Source organism: Falco punctatus (assembly GCF_963210335.1).
Source record: "Falco punctatus genome assembly, chromosome: 9".
In the NCBI taxonomy this organism is placed as follows: domain Eukaryota; kingdom Metazoa; phylum Chordata; class Aves; order Falconiformes; family Falconidae; genus Falco; species Falco punctatus.
The window spans coordinates 23879371-23897458 of NC_137589.1; the positions used below are offsets into that span (position 1 = coordinate 23879371).

The 18088-nt window shown below is 42.2% G+C and overlaps 2 protein-coding genes across 3 annotated transcripts in view; both read right to left on the reverse strand.

The window, feature by feature from the left end:
* Window positions 1-11006, reverse strand: part of RBP3 (retinol binding protein 3) — a 30448-nt gene extending 19442 nt beyond the window's left edge. The window contains exons 1-2 of one of the 2 annotated variants that reach the window (XM_080401564.1): window positions 9681-11006; window positions 1235-9630 (exon numbers count right to left, since the gene is read on the reverse strand). In XM_080401564.1, the coding sequence (XP_080257690.1) occupies window positions 1235-4282 (3048 nt within the window). In that variant the 5' untranslated portion in view covers window positions 4283-9630; window positions 9681-11006. Of the gene's footprint in view, window positions 1-1234 lie in introns of both variants that reach the window. The other variant, XM_080401563.1, reaches the window with a different exon arrangement.
* GDF2 (growth differentiation factor 2) lies at window positions 11000-18081 on the reverse strand. Its single transcript, XM_080401818.1, has 2 exons — window positions 17740-18081; window positions 11000-16015 (listed from the first exon to the last, which is right to left on the reverse strand). Exons 1-2 carry the CDS (start codon window positions 18077-18079, stop codon window positions 15084-15086), a joined length of 1272 nt encoding a protein of 423 aa, XP_080257944.1. The 5' UTR covers window positions 18080-18081; the 3' UTR covers window positions 11000-15083.
* Window positions 18082-18088: the final 7 nt, after the last annotated feature.

The following is an 18088-nucleotide window of genomic DNA, read 5'->3' on the forward strand; positions in this document are numbered from 1 at the left end:
CTTTAATTAATTATTTCCATTTCAGCTTAGAGGCAAAAATGGGGCAAATATCTCTTGGTTAACAAACTTGAAAAAAATGCCATCCCCTGGCAATGCTTGGACTTTGTCCTTGACCTTAGTGTTGGAGATAATACCACAAAGACCATGCCCGCTTTAAATCATGCATGCCAAAAACTTCAGAAGGTGGAAGCACACAGATTTCCTCCCCCAGGAAACATTTAATAGTTACCTGACACTTAGTATACTCTGGTTCATTGCAAAGGCAAATGCATTCTCTTCAAAAAGTAATTTTATGAGTCCCTGGAGAAAAGACGTCTGATAGCCATGTTAGAGCAGTAGCCAGAAAGGAGCTAACTCCATCCAAGAAAGGGATCAGGTTATGCTAACCCTCCCTTTAATTTGAAGATAGAATTTTAACAAGTGCTCCTGGGAGCTCCCTCCAGCACAACAATGAACAAGAAAGATTGCCAAGGCAGACCAGTGTATAAATATCCAGGCTCAGAACAAAGCACAGACTGTTATGCAAACCACACAGCAAGGGCAAAAGTAGATTATTAAAAATCAATTTCTCCCTGGGGTCACCTAACTTCCACCCAGATACTTCTTCCAAAGTATTTCTAGGTCGCTGGGAAACTGTCTGATGCTGAGCATGAGACACAATCAGAACAACTTCCCACTGTTGCTCCCAAAGAAGTTGCTTGTTATTCTGGTGTAATAGAAATCAGGTACAGCAATTTTATACAGAAAAATCCATTACAGAGTGTTTGGCTGCATGTTTTCTGGGTGTACACATTTACCCTGGTACAACCAAATCTTTCTTAAATTACAAACTCAGTTTGTAACCAGTAGGTTTCTAACTTATATTATTACAGCTTGAAAAGCCATAGTACTAAAAGAGAGGGGATCACAGAGACAATGAGACATCTCCCCTCTGATCACAAAGCCCTACAATATTTGCTTGTGGCACAGGGCAACTGAAAGAGATTCACAGTCTGCAAGTTGTTGCCAAAATGCATACATCTAGAACTACCATGTACTACCACAAGCTACTATCCTGACTTGTCTTAGTGTCAGAAAGAGCTCAGCCTCCAAAACCCACTCAGGCAGTGGCTTTTCCTCTTGGTACAGGTAAATCTGGTGGGTTTATGATATGGGCTAGAAACACGATAGAATATCTAACTCAGTGCTCTCACTCTAGCTGGCATCAATGCAGCTGGGTACAAGAGAACTGTACCTGTTTTGGCATGTTCCCTGGGATGCTGTCCTTGGCCTGTTCAGCAATGTAGAGTAATTTGAGGTGCTTGTCATCAGAAAGAGCTTGCAACTTGGCAGTCACCTTCCTGGCTAGCTCCTCTTCTGTATTAATCCTTTTATAATTGTCTTTGTTGAAGCTCTTGGTGAGGTTAGATGCTACAACAGTCCCAATATCCACAAAAGCATAATTATCTGCCACAAGCTTGCTTACAGTTTGCAGTGTCTGTGGCACCTGGGCACGCAGATTAGCAATGTGCTGAGCTACAGCCATGGCTTCACTGGCCTGGATGGTGATGTGTGGTTCCACCCCAGACACACTCCATACTTTGCCAGTGACTGGGCTGAGCACCACTTGACTGGGGATGGAGGCATACAGGGAACTGTTAGCAACACGATAAATGCCAGCTGAGAGGGAACCACCTACTGTGGGCTCACCAATAACTGTGGCCCGGTGTAGATCCTTCATAGAGCGAGTGAAAGCTTCAGCTGCTGAGCCACTCATATGGCTTGTTAGGATGTAGATATCCTTGAGGGAGCCGTACCTCTTGCCGATGACTTGGGGGAGAGTCCACGCCTCTGTGCTGCGGGAGGTGCTACGATCAAAGACAGTGTAGAGGTGTTGCCGAGGCTCAGGCTCAAAGAAGTAGGAACAAAGTATTGGGATGGCAGTGGAGTAACCACCTGTGTTGTACCTCATGTCAATAATCATGGCATCTGTGTCCACCAGCTTGTTCCATACCATCTGCACCAGCTGGGGCCCGATGGCCTTCACTGTTTCTGCCTCAGCCATCATATCAAAGCGAAGGTAGCCCAGGTTGCCTGGCAATACCTCAGTTTTGAAGAGTGCCTCAATAATGTAGCTCAGCTCCTTGGGGCTGGGAATCATGTTGGGAAACTGTTCTTCTGGTGTTGGTTCCACATGGCTGTGGAAGACATGAAGCCGATGATCCCCTGAGGCCTCCTGCAAGTCACTGGTAAGCTGGGAAGCCAATGTCTCAAAGTCTACAGCTGATCGATAACCTCCATGGGCCCGTTTGGTGCTGAGCATAGCCCTGGCCTTACCAGCCACTTCTGGGATGGCATAGTGAGCCTCTAGGAGTTGCCCAGTACCCTCCAAAAGTACTCCCATGTTTTTGTGGAAAGCTAGCACCTCTTCAGCCTTCTCCAGTGCATCCTCAGCCAACACTATGGCATCAGGAACAACTCCTCCGCCCATCCAGCTTTCCCCATGGTTGTCAATGAGGGTGATAACAGGAACTGTGATGGTTAGGCCATGGGTTATTCCCTGCCCAGGCTGCAGAAGAGGGTAGGTACGGCTGTGTAAGAGGCTTCCTGCTGTGATCTCACCGATCACTGTGGCACGGCCCAGGGACTGCATGAGGTAAGCAAACTCCTCAGCAGCTGTAGCAGTGTGGTGACTGGTGAGCAGGTAGATGCCACGCTGAGCCCCGTAGGATTGGCCCAGCAGTTCTGCCTGGCTGTTGTGCTCCTGTGTTTGGTTGGTGCGCCTGTCATACGTTGTGAAGAGATGGACAGGGCCAGCGGCAGGATCCTGGAAATAGGAGAGTAGCACAGGCACAGCAGAGGAGGAAGGGCCCCCAGGGTTGTAACGCAGGTCCATGATCAAGTTCTCTGTATTTTGGAGAGGCTCCCACACTTTGTGGACAATGTAAGGTCCCAGCTTAGCAAGCACAGAGGCATCCGCAAACTCATCGAAGCGCATGTAGCCGACATTGCCTGGCAACACTGACACCTTGAAGACAGTATCCACCAAGGCATGCAGCAGTTGCTCATTGTCAGGTAAATTGGCTGCCACTGCAATTGGCTTCTCAGCAGGGGGGGCAGCAACTTTACCTGGCATCAGGACTTGGACCAATAGGCGGGGGTCTTCAGATAAGGTCTGCATCTCAGTGTTGAGCTTGGTGGCCAGGTCTTCTGCTGACCGCACAGAAGAGAAGTCAGAGGTGATGAGGTGCTGGAGCAGCGCTGGCACTCTCTCCACTAAGCTGTAATAGTCCTTTAATATGTTTGTGAGGTGCCTTAGGGTGTCAGGCACTGCTCTGCGCACTGCCAGGATGTCCAGGGATTTCTGCAAGGCTTGCTCTGCCTCAGTAGACACACATGGCATCACCCCATTCACCTCCCAGCTCTGTCCACCTCCACTCAAGGGGCTCACAGATCGTGATACAGGAACCATCATATAGAAATTGGAAGGGCCAATACGCAGCTTCTGGATGTCCAGTGAGCCCCCAGCTGTCTTCTCCCCAACAGTGATAGCCCTGTTCATGTTCTTGAGGATGTAAGCCACATCTTCAGCCACTCCTGTGGTGTGGCGGCTGATCAAAACAATGACATCCTTATCTTTGCTGTACCTCTCTCCCAACACCTTTGGCAGTGTCCATATCTCTGTGGTGGTGTTGGAAGGTCGATTGTATACAGTCTCAACATGCAGCACCTTGTCTGCTTCATGCAAGTATGAGATGATGAAGGGGAGACCAGAAATCTGTCCCCCAGTGCTGTGACGAAGATCTATCACGAGAGCAGATGTCTCTGTCAGCGTCTTCCACACCTTGTCCACCAGAAAAGCTCCAACTTTCTGCACAACTTCCTGTCCTATGATATAATCGATCCTTAGGTAGCCAACATTGCCCTCCAGCTTGTCATACATGACCACATGCTCAATAAGACTCAGGAGTTGTTCACGAGTTGGGGAAGCCTCAGCTTCTTCTTTGGGAGCTGCATGCAGTGATGGCTCATACGAGATCACTAGTCTTGGGTCATTCAGAGCACCCTGCACTCCAGCTGTCAAGACACTGGCCAGCATTTTTGGATCTGAGATGTCCAGGATCTCCCCGCTCTTTATCGCTTGTTCAATGGCTTCTTGCATTCCTACTAGGTTTTCAGGATAGCAGTAGTTATCCAGAAGGACTTTAGCCATGTCCAGCACTAGAGCTGGCTGAAAGATTTCCTCAGCAGGTATGCTGCACATGATCAGTGCTGAAAGCACGAAGAAATGTGTTCTGATCATTTTGTCTTTGTATGGAATAGAAAAGAAGGAAAGAAGTTGGAAGCTCTTATTGATCACGATGAATGCAGCTCTCCGATGACTCTGTTTGTGAATCACTCTGAAATCCCTGTGTTGAATCCAGATGCACTGAACAGATAAAAATCTTTTATCTGCATTAAACCTTTAATCTCATTAAAATGGAGTGCATCATCCCGAGTGCACCAATAGATGAAGTTCAGCTCCTTACCACTTCACAGCCCTCTTACAAAACAGTAATAAACTTCAATCATCAAGGAAGATTGTTCTGGCAGTTAATTGTTTCCAAAAGGTAACGCATTGCCTGTTATAAACCCATCCTGGCTTATTCTAACAGTGGATTGCTTAAATGCAAAACTTTGATTTTAACCACAGTTAGAAGAACAGTCAATCAATCATACCATTATTTATGAAAAGCTTATACCAGGAGATTCTTCAATGACTTAGTTGTATCAATATTTAATATTTTTTCAAAAGTTGTTGACAATACATTGTCTTTGGTGTTTTTCAGTCTGAGCTGCAAAGGACTATTCTTACATTCTGTGACTAAGGGCTTCAAACAAGGAACCGCAGACATTTAGAACAGCTCATAAAATCAAAGGTAATGACAGCCTGTTAATTTCCTTGCTGAGAATTGCCAGCATTTTAAACAAGACTTGGAAATACATTTGCCTCAACATAATACAGCTAAATCTGAGGTGACTTTAATCTTCATAATTTGCACTCAATTAGGATTTACTTGTAATACCATTGAGTAACATATGGTCATGTCTGATGACAGCTCCCAGCCAATAGACTTTAGGCTCAACATACCAAAATAGAACATAGGGGGTTGTTTTCTTCTGCTTACAATACATTGGAAGACCCTATTGTATTAAGAGTTTGAAATAGGATCAGAATATACAGGATGCAGCTGCAGGCTGTACCCATGTGAGTTGTCAACATTCAGAGCTCCAGAATGACATGCCAAAGACATACAAGAACAGATTCTTGGCTATAAGTCTGAAATGAGTGGCTACCCCAGTCATTCTGCTTGCTGGAGGTAGCTGCAAGAATAGACTAGGGAATCTGGAAAGAGCACATATTGGTATTGCTTTCAAAATGTCGCTTGACGCTATATATGAATACATGTGTAGGGAAGTCTAAAGATGGTCTCTCTACCCTTATTGGGTGCACTCTGTTGGTGTCATGCGAGTGTCATGAGTGAAGCCTGCCACTCACATGAGCAAAATTTATTACAGTCTTTCTAGGTCATCCAGTTGCAGTAATAAAGGAATTTTGTGAAGTTCCTTCCTTTAAAAAGTCTGTATAGGAATAGCATTGTCTATATAAGCAGGCACTATTTCATCCCATGGTTGATTTGTATCTGTGTGTATGTAAATGTACAAATGTAAATCCACCAAAGGGAACAATTAAATTGTTGCAAAAGTCCATTAGAGATTTTTTTTAGATTTTGAATTAGAGAGGACTGCTCTATGGCAAAAGGTGTAAAACTTGATGTTACAATCACAGGTATATCTTGACAGCCAGGCTGTGCTACCATCTGTAAAAGCCCTAGTCTAAAAATGTTGCCACTTCCCTTCTCAAAGGAGAGGCCTAGGATGTAGTTGAAACTGCTGTTGATGATGCATAAATAAGTAATTAAACTCCAGGTGTGCCACAGCAACATTCTGTGTGCCTCATTGGAAGAGAAGCAGTGAGATTCAGATCTGTTTTATCTTCTTGATTTCAGGGGGGAGGGTGTGTGTTCTATATTGTGGCAGTGTGTGACATCCATCACAGACCTAACTCCAGGAAATTATCACCAGTTTAAATTGCTCTTCTTGCTTTCTTCCTGCAAAGAATAATCCAGTAGGCTAGTGCAAAGGTAGCTGGAATAAAACCTCTCCAGCATAACCACGCTTTCACCAGAAATTGACTTTTGAGCTACAGGATTCATTGACAGAGCTGCATTAACTACTCCTGTGGCCAATACAGTGGACAGGACCCTGGGCAATTCAATTGCTATTGCTTTTCTAACCCAAGGCTCTTCTGTCTGCCTAGTTTGGAAAGTTTTTGGGGCAAGGGATCTCTTTTGCTACGTTAATGTCTACCACATACCCTACCTTTACTTCCAGCCTTTGATTGTATATCTAAAGGCTGTTACCACAGGAATAATTGCACACACTATTGTGTGCAAAGACAATCAATTCAATAGACAAGACATTGTACTTCCTAAATCCCCAACTTAATTCTTAAGCACCATGTGCTCTGTGCACTGTTTAAGGCAGTGGGTGTCCAAAATAAAACCATTATGAGCTGTGATTGTGTGATTAATACATACAACCAAGAGGGGTATAATTCATAGATAATCTTAATTGTGACATTTCCCACTTTGGAGTGCTTAACATTTTAATGTTACTTGCAATTTTTTTGGTTCCAACACCTTTCAATTAACTTGAAAGGGAAGATATAGACTAGCTAATCTTGTTATGATAGAAACAAAGCATAACAATGAAGAAAACGTAGGTATAATCTAAGACAATGAAGTAAAAATGTGTAAACATGGAAGGGTAAGATATTTCGCCTCCTGTGCTAGGAAGGTGGGTTGTTCGATGGGTCCCCTTTTTTGTTTCTTATTTATTTCTTCCTTTTACTCCTGCTGGGTGCTGGAGGAGGGCATGCCCAGAAGCCAAGGAGCAGTGTTACAAAATGGATCCATTGTGACAGGAATTGGGAAAAAAAGTACAATAATCCATGTCCCTAAGAACATGTCAGGATGGATCTCTGTTTCTGTCTGTCTGTACAATAGCTTTAAGCATGCAGCTTTCTATCCCAGAAACAAGAATGACATTGCACGTTTATGGTGTATACAAAGTGCTTTCTTTTTTAACCCTTCAGTACATAGTACCTAATGGACATTTATATTCATATGGAACTATTTACCAAGTACAGAATAATGGTGGAGATAAGGTAAAATTATTTACCATAAAAATCAGAGACATTAATATCTTCTGGATTTCTTGAAAGTAATTTCATTCTGCTGTTCAAATCACAGCAAATCTAAAAAAAACCCCAACTTGTATTTTTTATAAGGGCCTTCTTTTTCACTGTATTCTCCTCTGCCACTTTCTGCTTTTAGAATAAAAATTAATATAACTTAAAATGACAAAGCATTATTCAAATTACCTCAGTTTCAACCTGCTGGGCAAAGGGTGTTATAGGGTGTTACAGTTGTTACATATGGGGTGTTAAGAGCCACCTCATCTTACTCTGAATGTAACAGACATAGACTAATTGCCATGAAGATGATACTTATAAAGGAGACAGTAACTGAGCATTTTTAACTAGGCTATGTGGCAGATAATTATCTTCCATATCCAAATTATTTCTATATATCCACTGCTAAACTCATTATATGATAATTTTATTCCTAGCATTTAAGGAAGTATTTCCACAGATTCACAATATTCTTCTCTAGTGAGGCCTTCTTTAGAGGTTAAAAATCATGAAATGGCCCTTTCCTGCCTGTGATTGTTGTAAAATCCTAAGATTAGAAAAATAACTTTTCTGTTTTCCTAACATTTATTGTGCATTGTATCATGTGCTGAAGTTTTCTATATCAGAAGAGCTGGAAACTGTAGCTGAGGGTTTTATGAAGCTAGGATTTTGAGAAATATATATGGGATTGTGATTAGTTTTACCCAGTAAAAGCCAAGATATGGCAACACTTCAAAGCTCAATTTTTATTCCTCAAGTTCAGATACATACTCTTCCTCATGCACTTTTTATCACTGGCACACAGAAACAAAACTAGCATCACAATGTAATGTAAAATATATGCTTTTCCCAACATGCACAATTAAAAAAGCTTGGACAGTGGAAAAAAAGATTTATTCCCACTGAGTCTGTTCAGTGATCTATGTCTTTTGCCCTGAATTCAATATGACACGTATCACTCACTGCTACTTCGGTAATTATTTATATATGATGCTAGAAGGTAAGAATCCCTCCTTGTGTGGTGTGGATTCTTCAAGCTTTGGTGTGTGACTATTTTCTTATGTACTTCTTGATAGATATAGCTTAAATTTTCATCAAATTTTAACGCAAGTCTGTTCATTGAACCTCATAGTATCTAGCTCCAAAATGTAACTCTGTCATCAGTTCTAATTTCTTATATAACTCAAGCCAAATTCCTATTTTGATTTTAGTTTTGAGCTGAACTCAATAGTTCAGGCCTAGCTCTAGCTTTTATAACTCATAAAACTTTATGATCTTTTAATAACTGTCTACAAGTATTTCATTTTCTGACTTCCTGTGGGTATGAACGTCCCACATACTATGAGGAGAGGTATTTTCTTTTATCTGTCCCAGACTAGTCTGCATGCACGGTCTGCATCACTCAGATTGCATGCTAAAAATCTGCCACAAAAGCAAGATTAAATGTTTTGCTATGTATTTTTTGCTCTATGTATTTTGCTTCAGTACTCCCTGGTTCTCATCTGTGGCTGATCTCACCATTCCCTTCATCAGGCCCATACAGACCATTTGGTCACTGATAGCGGGAGGCTCATCTCAAGCTGGCAGCAAAAGCAGTTTTTTCACTAGCAGAAATGCCAGCAGGATAAAGGTGAAATTTGGAAATAAACTACTTTTCATTTTAGTAGAGCCTTCTAGTACTTCTAATACTAAGCCATATTTTAAATCAGATGTATGAACTAAAATTAATGTAAATGTGATATTTGGCTCCTAAATACTGAGAGGCAGGGTTTATTAGCTCAAGCACAGGACTATGCTAATGAAATATTTAATGCTTCCAGGACTTCAGTAAGTATTTCTAGACAAACCTTCACTGCCTTTTATAGATGTGCAAGTCTGGGTCAGTGCTACTTCATGGCTGGCTGTGACGGGCATGACTGGATTGCATAGGTATGGTCTAAGACTGTCTTTTCTGTTCTGTTCTTGTACTGTTTGGTACAAAGGAAACCTTGTCCCTGCATATGCTTTGTAGGCCCCTTAGTAATACAAATAATGAATAATATCAGCCTTAGATTCCTTTATAATTCCCATGCCAAAAGAAGTAACATTACGTATCTGTCCCTAAGTTTTTTAGTCCTTACGCTGTACAAACCTGTATAGATTTAAATTAAAGCTGTTGGAAGTTTTCTTTCGCCTTTTTTTAAATATTGAAGGCTTTCCATCTTATGAAAATGGGAATGGCACTCCAAGTGAGTTCTTTAATGATTTAATTTGTAATAAGAAAAACTTAAATCCAAAATGTGTTGGATTTTTATTTTCCTCTGTTAATACTGCTTTTCCCTTCCCTTCCCTCCCCTTCCCTTCCCTTCCCTTCCCTTCCCTTCCCTTCCCTTCCCTTCCCTTCCCTCCCCTTTCCTCTTTTTACAGTGACCAAGAAAGAGAAAAGAAAAAAAGAAAGAATGAGAAGACTATTTGTATTATTGAAAGATTGGGTGAGGGTAGAAAACGTGTATTCCTGTTTTGAAACCTCTTTAATTTCAGCCAGGGGCAGGTGGAGAGTCATCACAGTTCACAGAACACAGCTGTGATAAACTCACTGACCAGCTCTGCTGAACAGATGACCTGCCACAATCTAGGTAAGCATAAGGTTCAGGAAGGCTGGAGGAAAATGCACTGCAGCTATTCAACCTGAACTAAATCAGGAATGTATTTTTGAATTTTGGCAAGTATTTTTTTAACAAAAAGGGGAAATTGAGAGAGAACTTGGAGAGTTGGTATGTGTTCCCATGATACTGTCTTTATCCTCTAGGTCCTACATTTCTGATAGATTTACATGTTTGTTCAGCATGGTGCACCAGAGTTAGCTGATAATAAATAGTGAATATTAAATACTTCATCAAGAACAGTGAGAGCTCCAGTCATCCATGGTAGCCTTTGTTTAGTGGGCAGACAGTGCCACCAAACCAATGTGATCACCACAGACTGAACTGCTGAGAGCCTGACACTGCTGATGGATGGTCAGACATGTCCTGACACTGTTGTCCACCATGTTGACATAGGATGGAAGTGCCCAGTATATCCTGGCAGATCAGCTGTTGGCATCTTAAGCTATGCAGTTTGAACTAGGCTTTTCCCCTGCTGCTGGATCAGAAGTTTTGGCTGCCAGCCCGGTACCCAGGCCCAGGCTGCTGGGATGTTTCTCGCTCGGGTCTTTTGGTGTGCTGGGCCAGCATCAAGGCTTTTTTGAGCGCTAGTGGCGGGTCTGCTGGGCTCCAGCCAAACCATATGCCTCAGTGAAGGGACTGACTCGGAGCATGCCATTTTCCAGGGCTACACTGAAGCCATTCTCCTGTGAAGCTTTTAGCCGAATTATGACTGATGGTGCAGCAGAAACTTTAAGGGAGAGGCAAAAAAATGAAACAGGAGCAGCTCGGAAGGCCGACATTTTCCTGAGACACCCTGGAGGCAGCAGCCAGTGCAGACATGGCAGTGGGGCAGCTTGGAGACACGGAGAGGGCAAAAAAATCTGTAAGCAGCTCAGAAGGAGACGGCAGGAAGCACCTTTGGGCTGAGAGGTTTTAAGGTCGCAGGTGAGCGAGAGAGTAAGGTTTGCCTGAAGACGTCTCCGGAGAAACGAACGGAGCCGGCGCAGGAGCAGCGCGCAGCCTGAAGATGGCGCCGAGGCAGCACGGAGCCCCCTCACAGCGCGGCGGTGGCGCGGCGGGAGCAGACAGCAGGCCCCTGGCAGCGCGGCGGTGGCGGGGCGGGAGCAGACAGCAGGCCCCTGGCAGCCCGGCGGTGGCAACCGAGGCAGCACGGAGGGCTCAGTGAAAGCACGGAAAGCTGAAGAGAGGCCAAAGATTGCTCTGAGGTGATTTGTAGGCGGTGGCTCAGTGGCGATTTGTAGGTCTCAGTCAGACCCGGGGCAGCGCAGAGCAGATTTACCTCGGGAACCTGCGGTTAGAGCGTCCGGCCTGTGGGCGGACGGGCCTTTGCTCTCTAGAGACTGCTGAGTGATCTGGCCTGTTTTTGTCGCTGCTAAACACACAACAAATGGTACGTTGGTGGCTAGGGACGTGGTTAGTAGTCAGATGCGATGTCCTGTTAGCTGTTGAGAGCAGCCAGAAGAGGTGTGGAACTGTTGTTAGGCTGTTTTGGTAGCGACTTGCCTCATCTACTATGTGTTGGCTTTCCCAGCTTGTTGTGTGTTCCCACCTGTATCTTTCAGCTCTGCTTTGCAGTAACAAACTTTGACTCGGCACTGCCTATGAGGGGCCTTGGCAAGGTACTTACCTTTCCTGGAGCTCACAGTGTATGCCTGTTGTAGATCTACATGGTGCATGGCCGTGTACCTATGTATTACCCGTGTGGTTAACGGTAACCTCCACACTCTGAGGAGGCTGGAGAGAATTCGCTGCAGTCTGTGAGCAGCGTTAATTGTGTTAGACCACAGTTGTGTCTGAAATGATAAGCCTCCTTGAGAGACAGACTAAAATTTGTTATTCTGAATATTGGGAATTGGCAGTTCTAGCTTAACATTTCTATATTGTCAGGATCTTTCCAATGTAAAGGTGTCTGAGCAGCTACCAGCAGAATACCTCCCGATTCCTATGAGGCCATTGCTTCTTCACCTGTGGAAAAGAATAATGAAAATACAGATCTTTTTGACTTCCAGTGATTGCTGGTGCTGTGTTGTTAGGTGATAAGTTGCATCACCTGTGTGGGGACATGGCACAGAGGAGTGGATGAGATCAGAGGACATCGTGCCTGCTGTGGTACACACACACAAGGTGGGAAGCTATGTAAAAATAGCAACAGCTATATCTCTTGACCAGCTTCCACCAGCTTACCATGTTTATCTACTAAGGCTGAAGTGCTATAGGGTAGCCTTAAAATTGGCTGTGGAGTCAGCTGGTGGTGGTTTTGATGTTACAGGGCTGTTACACAGATAGCTAATGGGCCTGAGAAGGAGGGCGTGCTCCAGCCACGTGTTTGTGTTAAATAAGTTTTAATTTTAACTGTGCATCTGCTGGACAGTGCACAAACCCCAGCCTGCTCCCTAGTAGCAGCAAGCTGCTGGCCGATGTTTGGAATCCTGTGATGAGAGGGTTTTTTTTCAGTGTCTAATGGGGCCCAGCTTAAAGCAGACGGCAAGGTACTTTGCCTGCTTTTTGCAACCTGTAAACCTTCTAGCACATGTTGGCCACCTGACTGATTTGTCACATTCCAGCTGCTTTGGGATGCAAGGGAACTCGAATAATTGTTTAAATGTTCAAAACTACATAAATCAAGCTGCTAAATTTACAATGTAAAACAAAACATCAAGTTGGCACATGCTTCAGCCATGCTCTAGGTAGCATCTGTAGTCACTACTAGGTTCTCATTTCTTTTTGACCCTGATCATCACCCTATAGAAAGATTAATGTTTTGGTTTACTACTGTACCAATCAAAATGTTGAGCCTATCAGAATGTGATTGCTAAAGTTGACTGGAAGAGCAATTGTTTTTTTGGTTGAAATACGAAAGCGACCTGTAGTCCAGTTTTGGGATGGAATCTGTAGAGCTTCTCTGAAATTCTGGTAGCATAGCTAGGATCTGAGTTTTTGAGCCAAAAATAGCTTTGGATCTTGTTTTTATTTTATTTTAAGTAAGCTTGTGAAAAAAAAAATCAATGTTTGACTTCAGAATGTGAAAAAAGAATAGATTCTTGAGAATTTCTCTCAGTGAGGGTGTGGGAACTGATCTTTCCCCTTCCTCACTTTTTCATTTAATTCTGGACAAAGTCTTTTATTCAGTGAAGTTGAAATATAACTAGGACGTTGTGTTTAGGTGACTTAAGGGCACACAGCTACTATTACCTTGACATATGGGTGAATAACTTTTGTAATGTGATTACACCAAGTGTTTGTTTGGTGGTTTCTTTTACTTAAGAGAAGTTGTGTAAAATGTCATGAGCTTAGGAGACATGAACAAGAACAGGGGGTTCTGAAAGGAGGAAGAAATAACAATGACTAAGATGACAGAAGCCAGTAGGGAGTGGTAAAATGAGAGGACTGTTACGGGGAGATTAAAGGGTTAATGACATGCAGCTATGGATGGATGGGGTTTGCATGGACCCAGATCTCAGATCTGATCCGATTGCAGCCTAATTCTAAAGGAAAAGCCTATAAATCAATCCAGGGATTCTGGTGAATTGTGCTTTGTGCTCATGGTTTGTGATGTAACCAGCAGTTCTTACTGGAATTACAACCACCCTGATCACACTCACCTGCTATTTGCTCTGTATTTAGTTAACAATAGTAAATAAACTGTGTATTAGATTTCAAGCTGGCCTGTTCTTGTCAAATGAATTCATCTTGCCCACAGGCTGCCCTAATTTAAAACGTATGTATCAATTTAAATCCTGTTGCTTCCATACATTAAGCTACTGTTTAGATTTCTGCCTCATCAATATTCTTCACCGTTTTGAACGGATGTGTAGTTTGCTGTGTGTTTGGATCTAAAATGTTCTCTGATAGATTTTTTTTTTGGGGGGGGGGAGGGGTGGGGTGGTGGAGGAGTAGAAGTGAGGTGGACTATGGTGGCATTGTACAGCACTTACAGCTATCATCTAAAACCAACAGAATACACTTTGTCTCTTATACAGGCCAAACCTTCATTAGAATCAAAGGAAGTTTACTTTAATTGCAGGAAAGATGAGGTCCTTGTTTAGTGAAAATACAACTGAAGTCAGGAGAACTATTGTATGATGGTATATTTTCATACAGCAGCAGAAGTCTCATAGAACAGAGAAGTTTTCACTTTTTCCCAGACTTGTAAGTGGTGAAATAATTTTGTATGTAAAATAGAGTTTCTCCTAAGAAGAAGTTAAAAAAAAAAAATCGGAGCCTAGCAGCAGACTCCAAAGTACATATTTAGATCTCTAAACAAGTAGCCTGGGCTTTTCAGAAGTGCTGAGCTCTGCCTACCCCCACTGCTCTTAGGATACGTGTCCAAGACTGAAAGTCATTTGACTGTGTGTTCTTGCAAAGAAATACTAAGAATATGCAGTAGGTCAAAGTGGCTCCTTATCTTTGTGCAGAGATAAGGGCTGCTGTTCCTCCTAGGAAACAGTGTCTTAGAAGCGGAAGGCTGCACTTTTTATCAGTCAAGTATGTGCCATAAAGGGGTAAAAATAGGGACGCTGAGGATAAGAAAGCTGAAACCAAGGCACCTGCTACCCACAGAAGGAAACTTGGGAATGAAATAAGGCTGAGTCTCTTCTGTTTTGAATACTGCAGATCTTCATTTACAGGAGTAAATAATTTGCCTGTAAAAGCCTCTGAGATTACTGATACAATAAAAGGTTTGTGGGATTTCGATTCCTATCATGAAGACTAAATTACATTTACTGAGTTTTACAGAAGTTGAAAATATCAGAGTTGGCTGAGAAAATTAGATTTTGATACCTATTAAATGTTTACAGGACATCCTAAATCCCCATTGAAAATCCTCTAGTTTGTGACCTAAACAGAAAAGTTGAAATTAGGTATTCAAATTGCATCACTGTTGCCAAATAATGCATAATTCGTTAAATCTCACAATATTTTAATAATCCAGTATTCACTTTGCCATGATATATAATGCAGACTATTTACAATGATTGCCATTCTTTAAATGCCAGTTTTCCTTTAAAACAAGCAGCAACAACAATCAGCCCCATACCCTGCTCCAAACCTTGTTTGCAAGGATTTTCACTTGCATCACTAATGTACAGATTTACACAGAGCAGAAAAAGGGGGGGTGGGGGTGGGGTGGGTTTTCTTATTCTGAGATTCTGCCTTGTATGCTACCTGCAGCCACATTCTGCCACTTTCATCCCTTCATAGTTATATATCAAAGTGGGCACACCAGCATCATCCTTATAGAGAATGGAGATTGAATCCAGTTTGGTTGGAACACAACAGGCCTTGGAAGCTTTCTTTGGGTTTTGGAGATGCACCAGAGTCTGGACAATAGCATGTTTTGTTGGGGTAACGTTATCTGTCAGAGGGAAGAAACAACCTCCTTTACACTCAAAAGCCTCATAATCTTTTGGTGCAATGATCCAGGAATCCCAGCCAATCTCTTCAAAGTTCACATGGAGAGAAGTTCTCCGACAGTGGTTGGCTCCAATGCTTCTCTTGCTTCTGGAGGAATGCCGGTGGGGCCCAGTGATGGTCTTTTCCTGTTCTTGTTCTTCAGATGAAGTGTTGTTCCCTAGTTTCTTTAGCACACTTTCTTGTTCGTGAACAATCATCTCCCGGAGCTCCACTTTGGTTTCTTTTGTCCTGTTGCTGCGGTCATTGGAGAACACTATTAGCAAGGGCAGATTTTTAGTGTCTGGGGTAACACTGATATCCAGCTTCCCACAAGCGAAACCACTCAGAGCTTTACTCTCTATTACAACCTCCAGCTTGTTTTTAGTCTTCAGTTTGTCTGCCCTGACCCATCTTTTCACAGCACTGGACACTTCAAACATCTCCCAGCCACACTCCTGGATATTGTGGGAGACAAGGAAAGATTTGGTACTTTCTGGGTTTTCCCAGTGGTCACCATCTAGAACATCATAAATGACCATGTTGCCTTCCAGTCTAGAGAGAGACCCAACTCCCCTGTGACAGGAGATATAAATTCTCAGTTCAGCTCTGGTGATTTCCTCGTATCGTGGAATAGAGATGTTGAAGAGCAAGATGTGTTTGTGAAATGGATTTTCTTCTGGTGAAGCTAAAGAAACAACATCTGCAATAGGAAATTAAAACACATGGTTACAGTGATTCTGACTTGCTTTTAAAAGACTAAAGGTGTACTTTGGGGGTAAGGTAAGAGCATGGCTACCCAACATTAAAAATAAAATTAAATAATACCATCTTCTGGCCAGATTTCAAGGTCAGGGAGTAAAAAGATGAAATGCAGGTTCCTGAAATGCAGGTAGTATTTTCACCAAGATTGTTTAGAGGGGTGCGTAGAGTCTGCCTAGAACAAGCTGTGGATGATGCTGGTTGGTATTAAGTACATAAATAAGGCATCCAGGGAGTGTTAAGATTTAGCAATTTCCTAAAGAGATTTTTACACAAAGAATTCTTAAAAAACCCTATGAATTTTCTACTCTTATAATCATGCAGTGGGATGAACTGCCCTCCTAATACAGCAAAGTATACTACATATTTAAGTGTCTCTGAGAACTAGCTGTGCTGAGGCTTTTGTTGTTGTCTTCAGATAACTTTGAAAGCAGCTTGGATTACTGGGAGTTTGGGGAAATAAAAAAGTTTTTTAAATTCTGAATTTAAGCTTCAGGGTCTGTCTAAATTGGGACTTGGTGATAAACAGCCTTTCATGCCCAGGTGCCGGTCTGTTACAGGCTGGACTCACTGACCTTGTTTGGGTTTTGGGTTTTTGGCTCTGTTGGTTTTGTTTGTTGGTTTGTTTTTTTTGGTGTTTTTTTTTTTTTTTTTTCCTGCAAAGCTATGTGCAGTACCAGCAACTCTGCCTTGGGAAGTGCAGATATTTGTCTGGAAGATCTGACTGGTACTGTTTAAAAGCCATCACTCAGTGATGTCTATTTGATGGTCAATGTAAGATAACTGCTCAGTCATGATTGGCTTTTAGGTCAATTTTAATTGGCTAATATTGACATTTCTTCACAGTGTTTACCCACTAAAACAGTCAGTGAGATATGGAAACTATATCATCTAGCTCATACTGTTAAGTTTTCTTTCCATTTCAGGACTAGGGGCACTAATTTGGGAATTTGGAGTTCTCTGTACTGCTGTTACCTGTGTATGTCTATTTTTCATATAACCAGAAGCTTTGATTCTCCCTGTCTTATTTTTATCACAAGGATTGCATTTACTTCTAACTTTTTTTACTGCCTCTTTTGGAGCTTTTAAAAGTCTACTTAATGTTATGCAGACAGGGTTTTTATTTTTTTTTAGTTGAGACAAGCTTGACTACTCATTTCATTATAAATCTTTCTGTCTAACACAAATTTTGGGGGAGCACTGCTGTGCCTTGCTTGGATCTGGAGACATGTTTCTCAGTTGGCTGCTGTGGTTTCTAAATACGTGAAGAGCCCACCTGAAAGAAGAGCTGTCTAGCATGAGTGTCTCAGTTACAGACGAACACAAATTTACATTCTGACATTAAAACTCAGTTCCAATTCTCTAGCTTTGAGAAACATGATTCGTTTAAACCCTGTTGTCCAGTGCGTCATCTCAGTTGATGTATTTGAGAAGAGAATATTGTACAGTGAAAATACAATTACCTTTAGGTTTTTTCTGTTATATTTTTTTAAAGATTGAAAGAAAATACAGAGCAAGACTACAATCCTAACTTTTAAACTGTTTAATTCATAAAGTATCTGTGGAAGTTAGGCACATAGTTCCCTCTGAATTTCAAAAGAATCTGAGTACCTACTGTCCATGTACTGTAAAAATTCTAGTCCATGTATTTAGGACTTCTCCTACCTTCAGTACTGAAGCTCCTTACAATATTGGATGCAGGGATGGAGGACTTGTCTGCAGTGTATCTGTTGTATAAATCAATCATGAACTGTGGTGGTTCTTCTTTGCTCTTCACTTGTGAGGGGACTCTTGACAAATTCAGACTCCTTAGTAAATCTGTCTTCATATTCTTCACGAAAGATTTGAAATCGAAATGGGTCTCGTCTTCTCCAGGATCATGAAAGTGTGCATCAGACTTTCCCATAGCTGATAACTTGTCCCAATCTTCCAAAGGCTTGCCTCTTGTCAAACATGCAATGATATTGAAAACAGACAGTCCAGCTAATACTCCAAAATAATGCATTTCTTCTGT

What these genes read in the sequence shown, in the direction of transcription:
- GDF2 (XM_080401818.1), bottom strand. Translation starts at nt 18,079, where the DNA reads ATGCATTATTTTGGAGTATTAGCTGGACTGTCTGTTTTCAATATCATT. An exon ending in AAGGAGCTTCAGTACTGAAG is followed by an intron (nt 16,016 to 17,739) that starts GTAGGAGAAGTC and finishes TTCCTATTGCAG; the next exon opens with ATGTTGTTTCTTTAGCTTCA.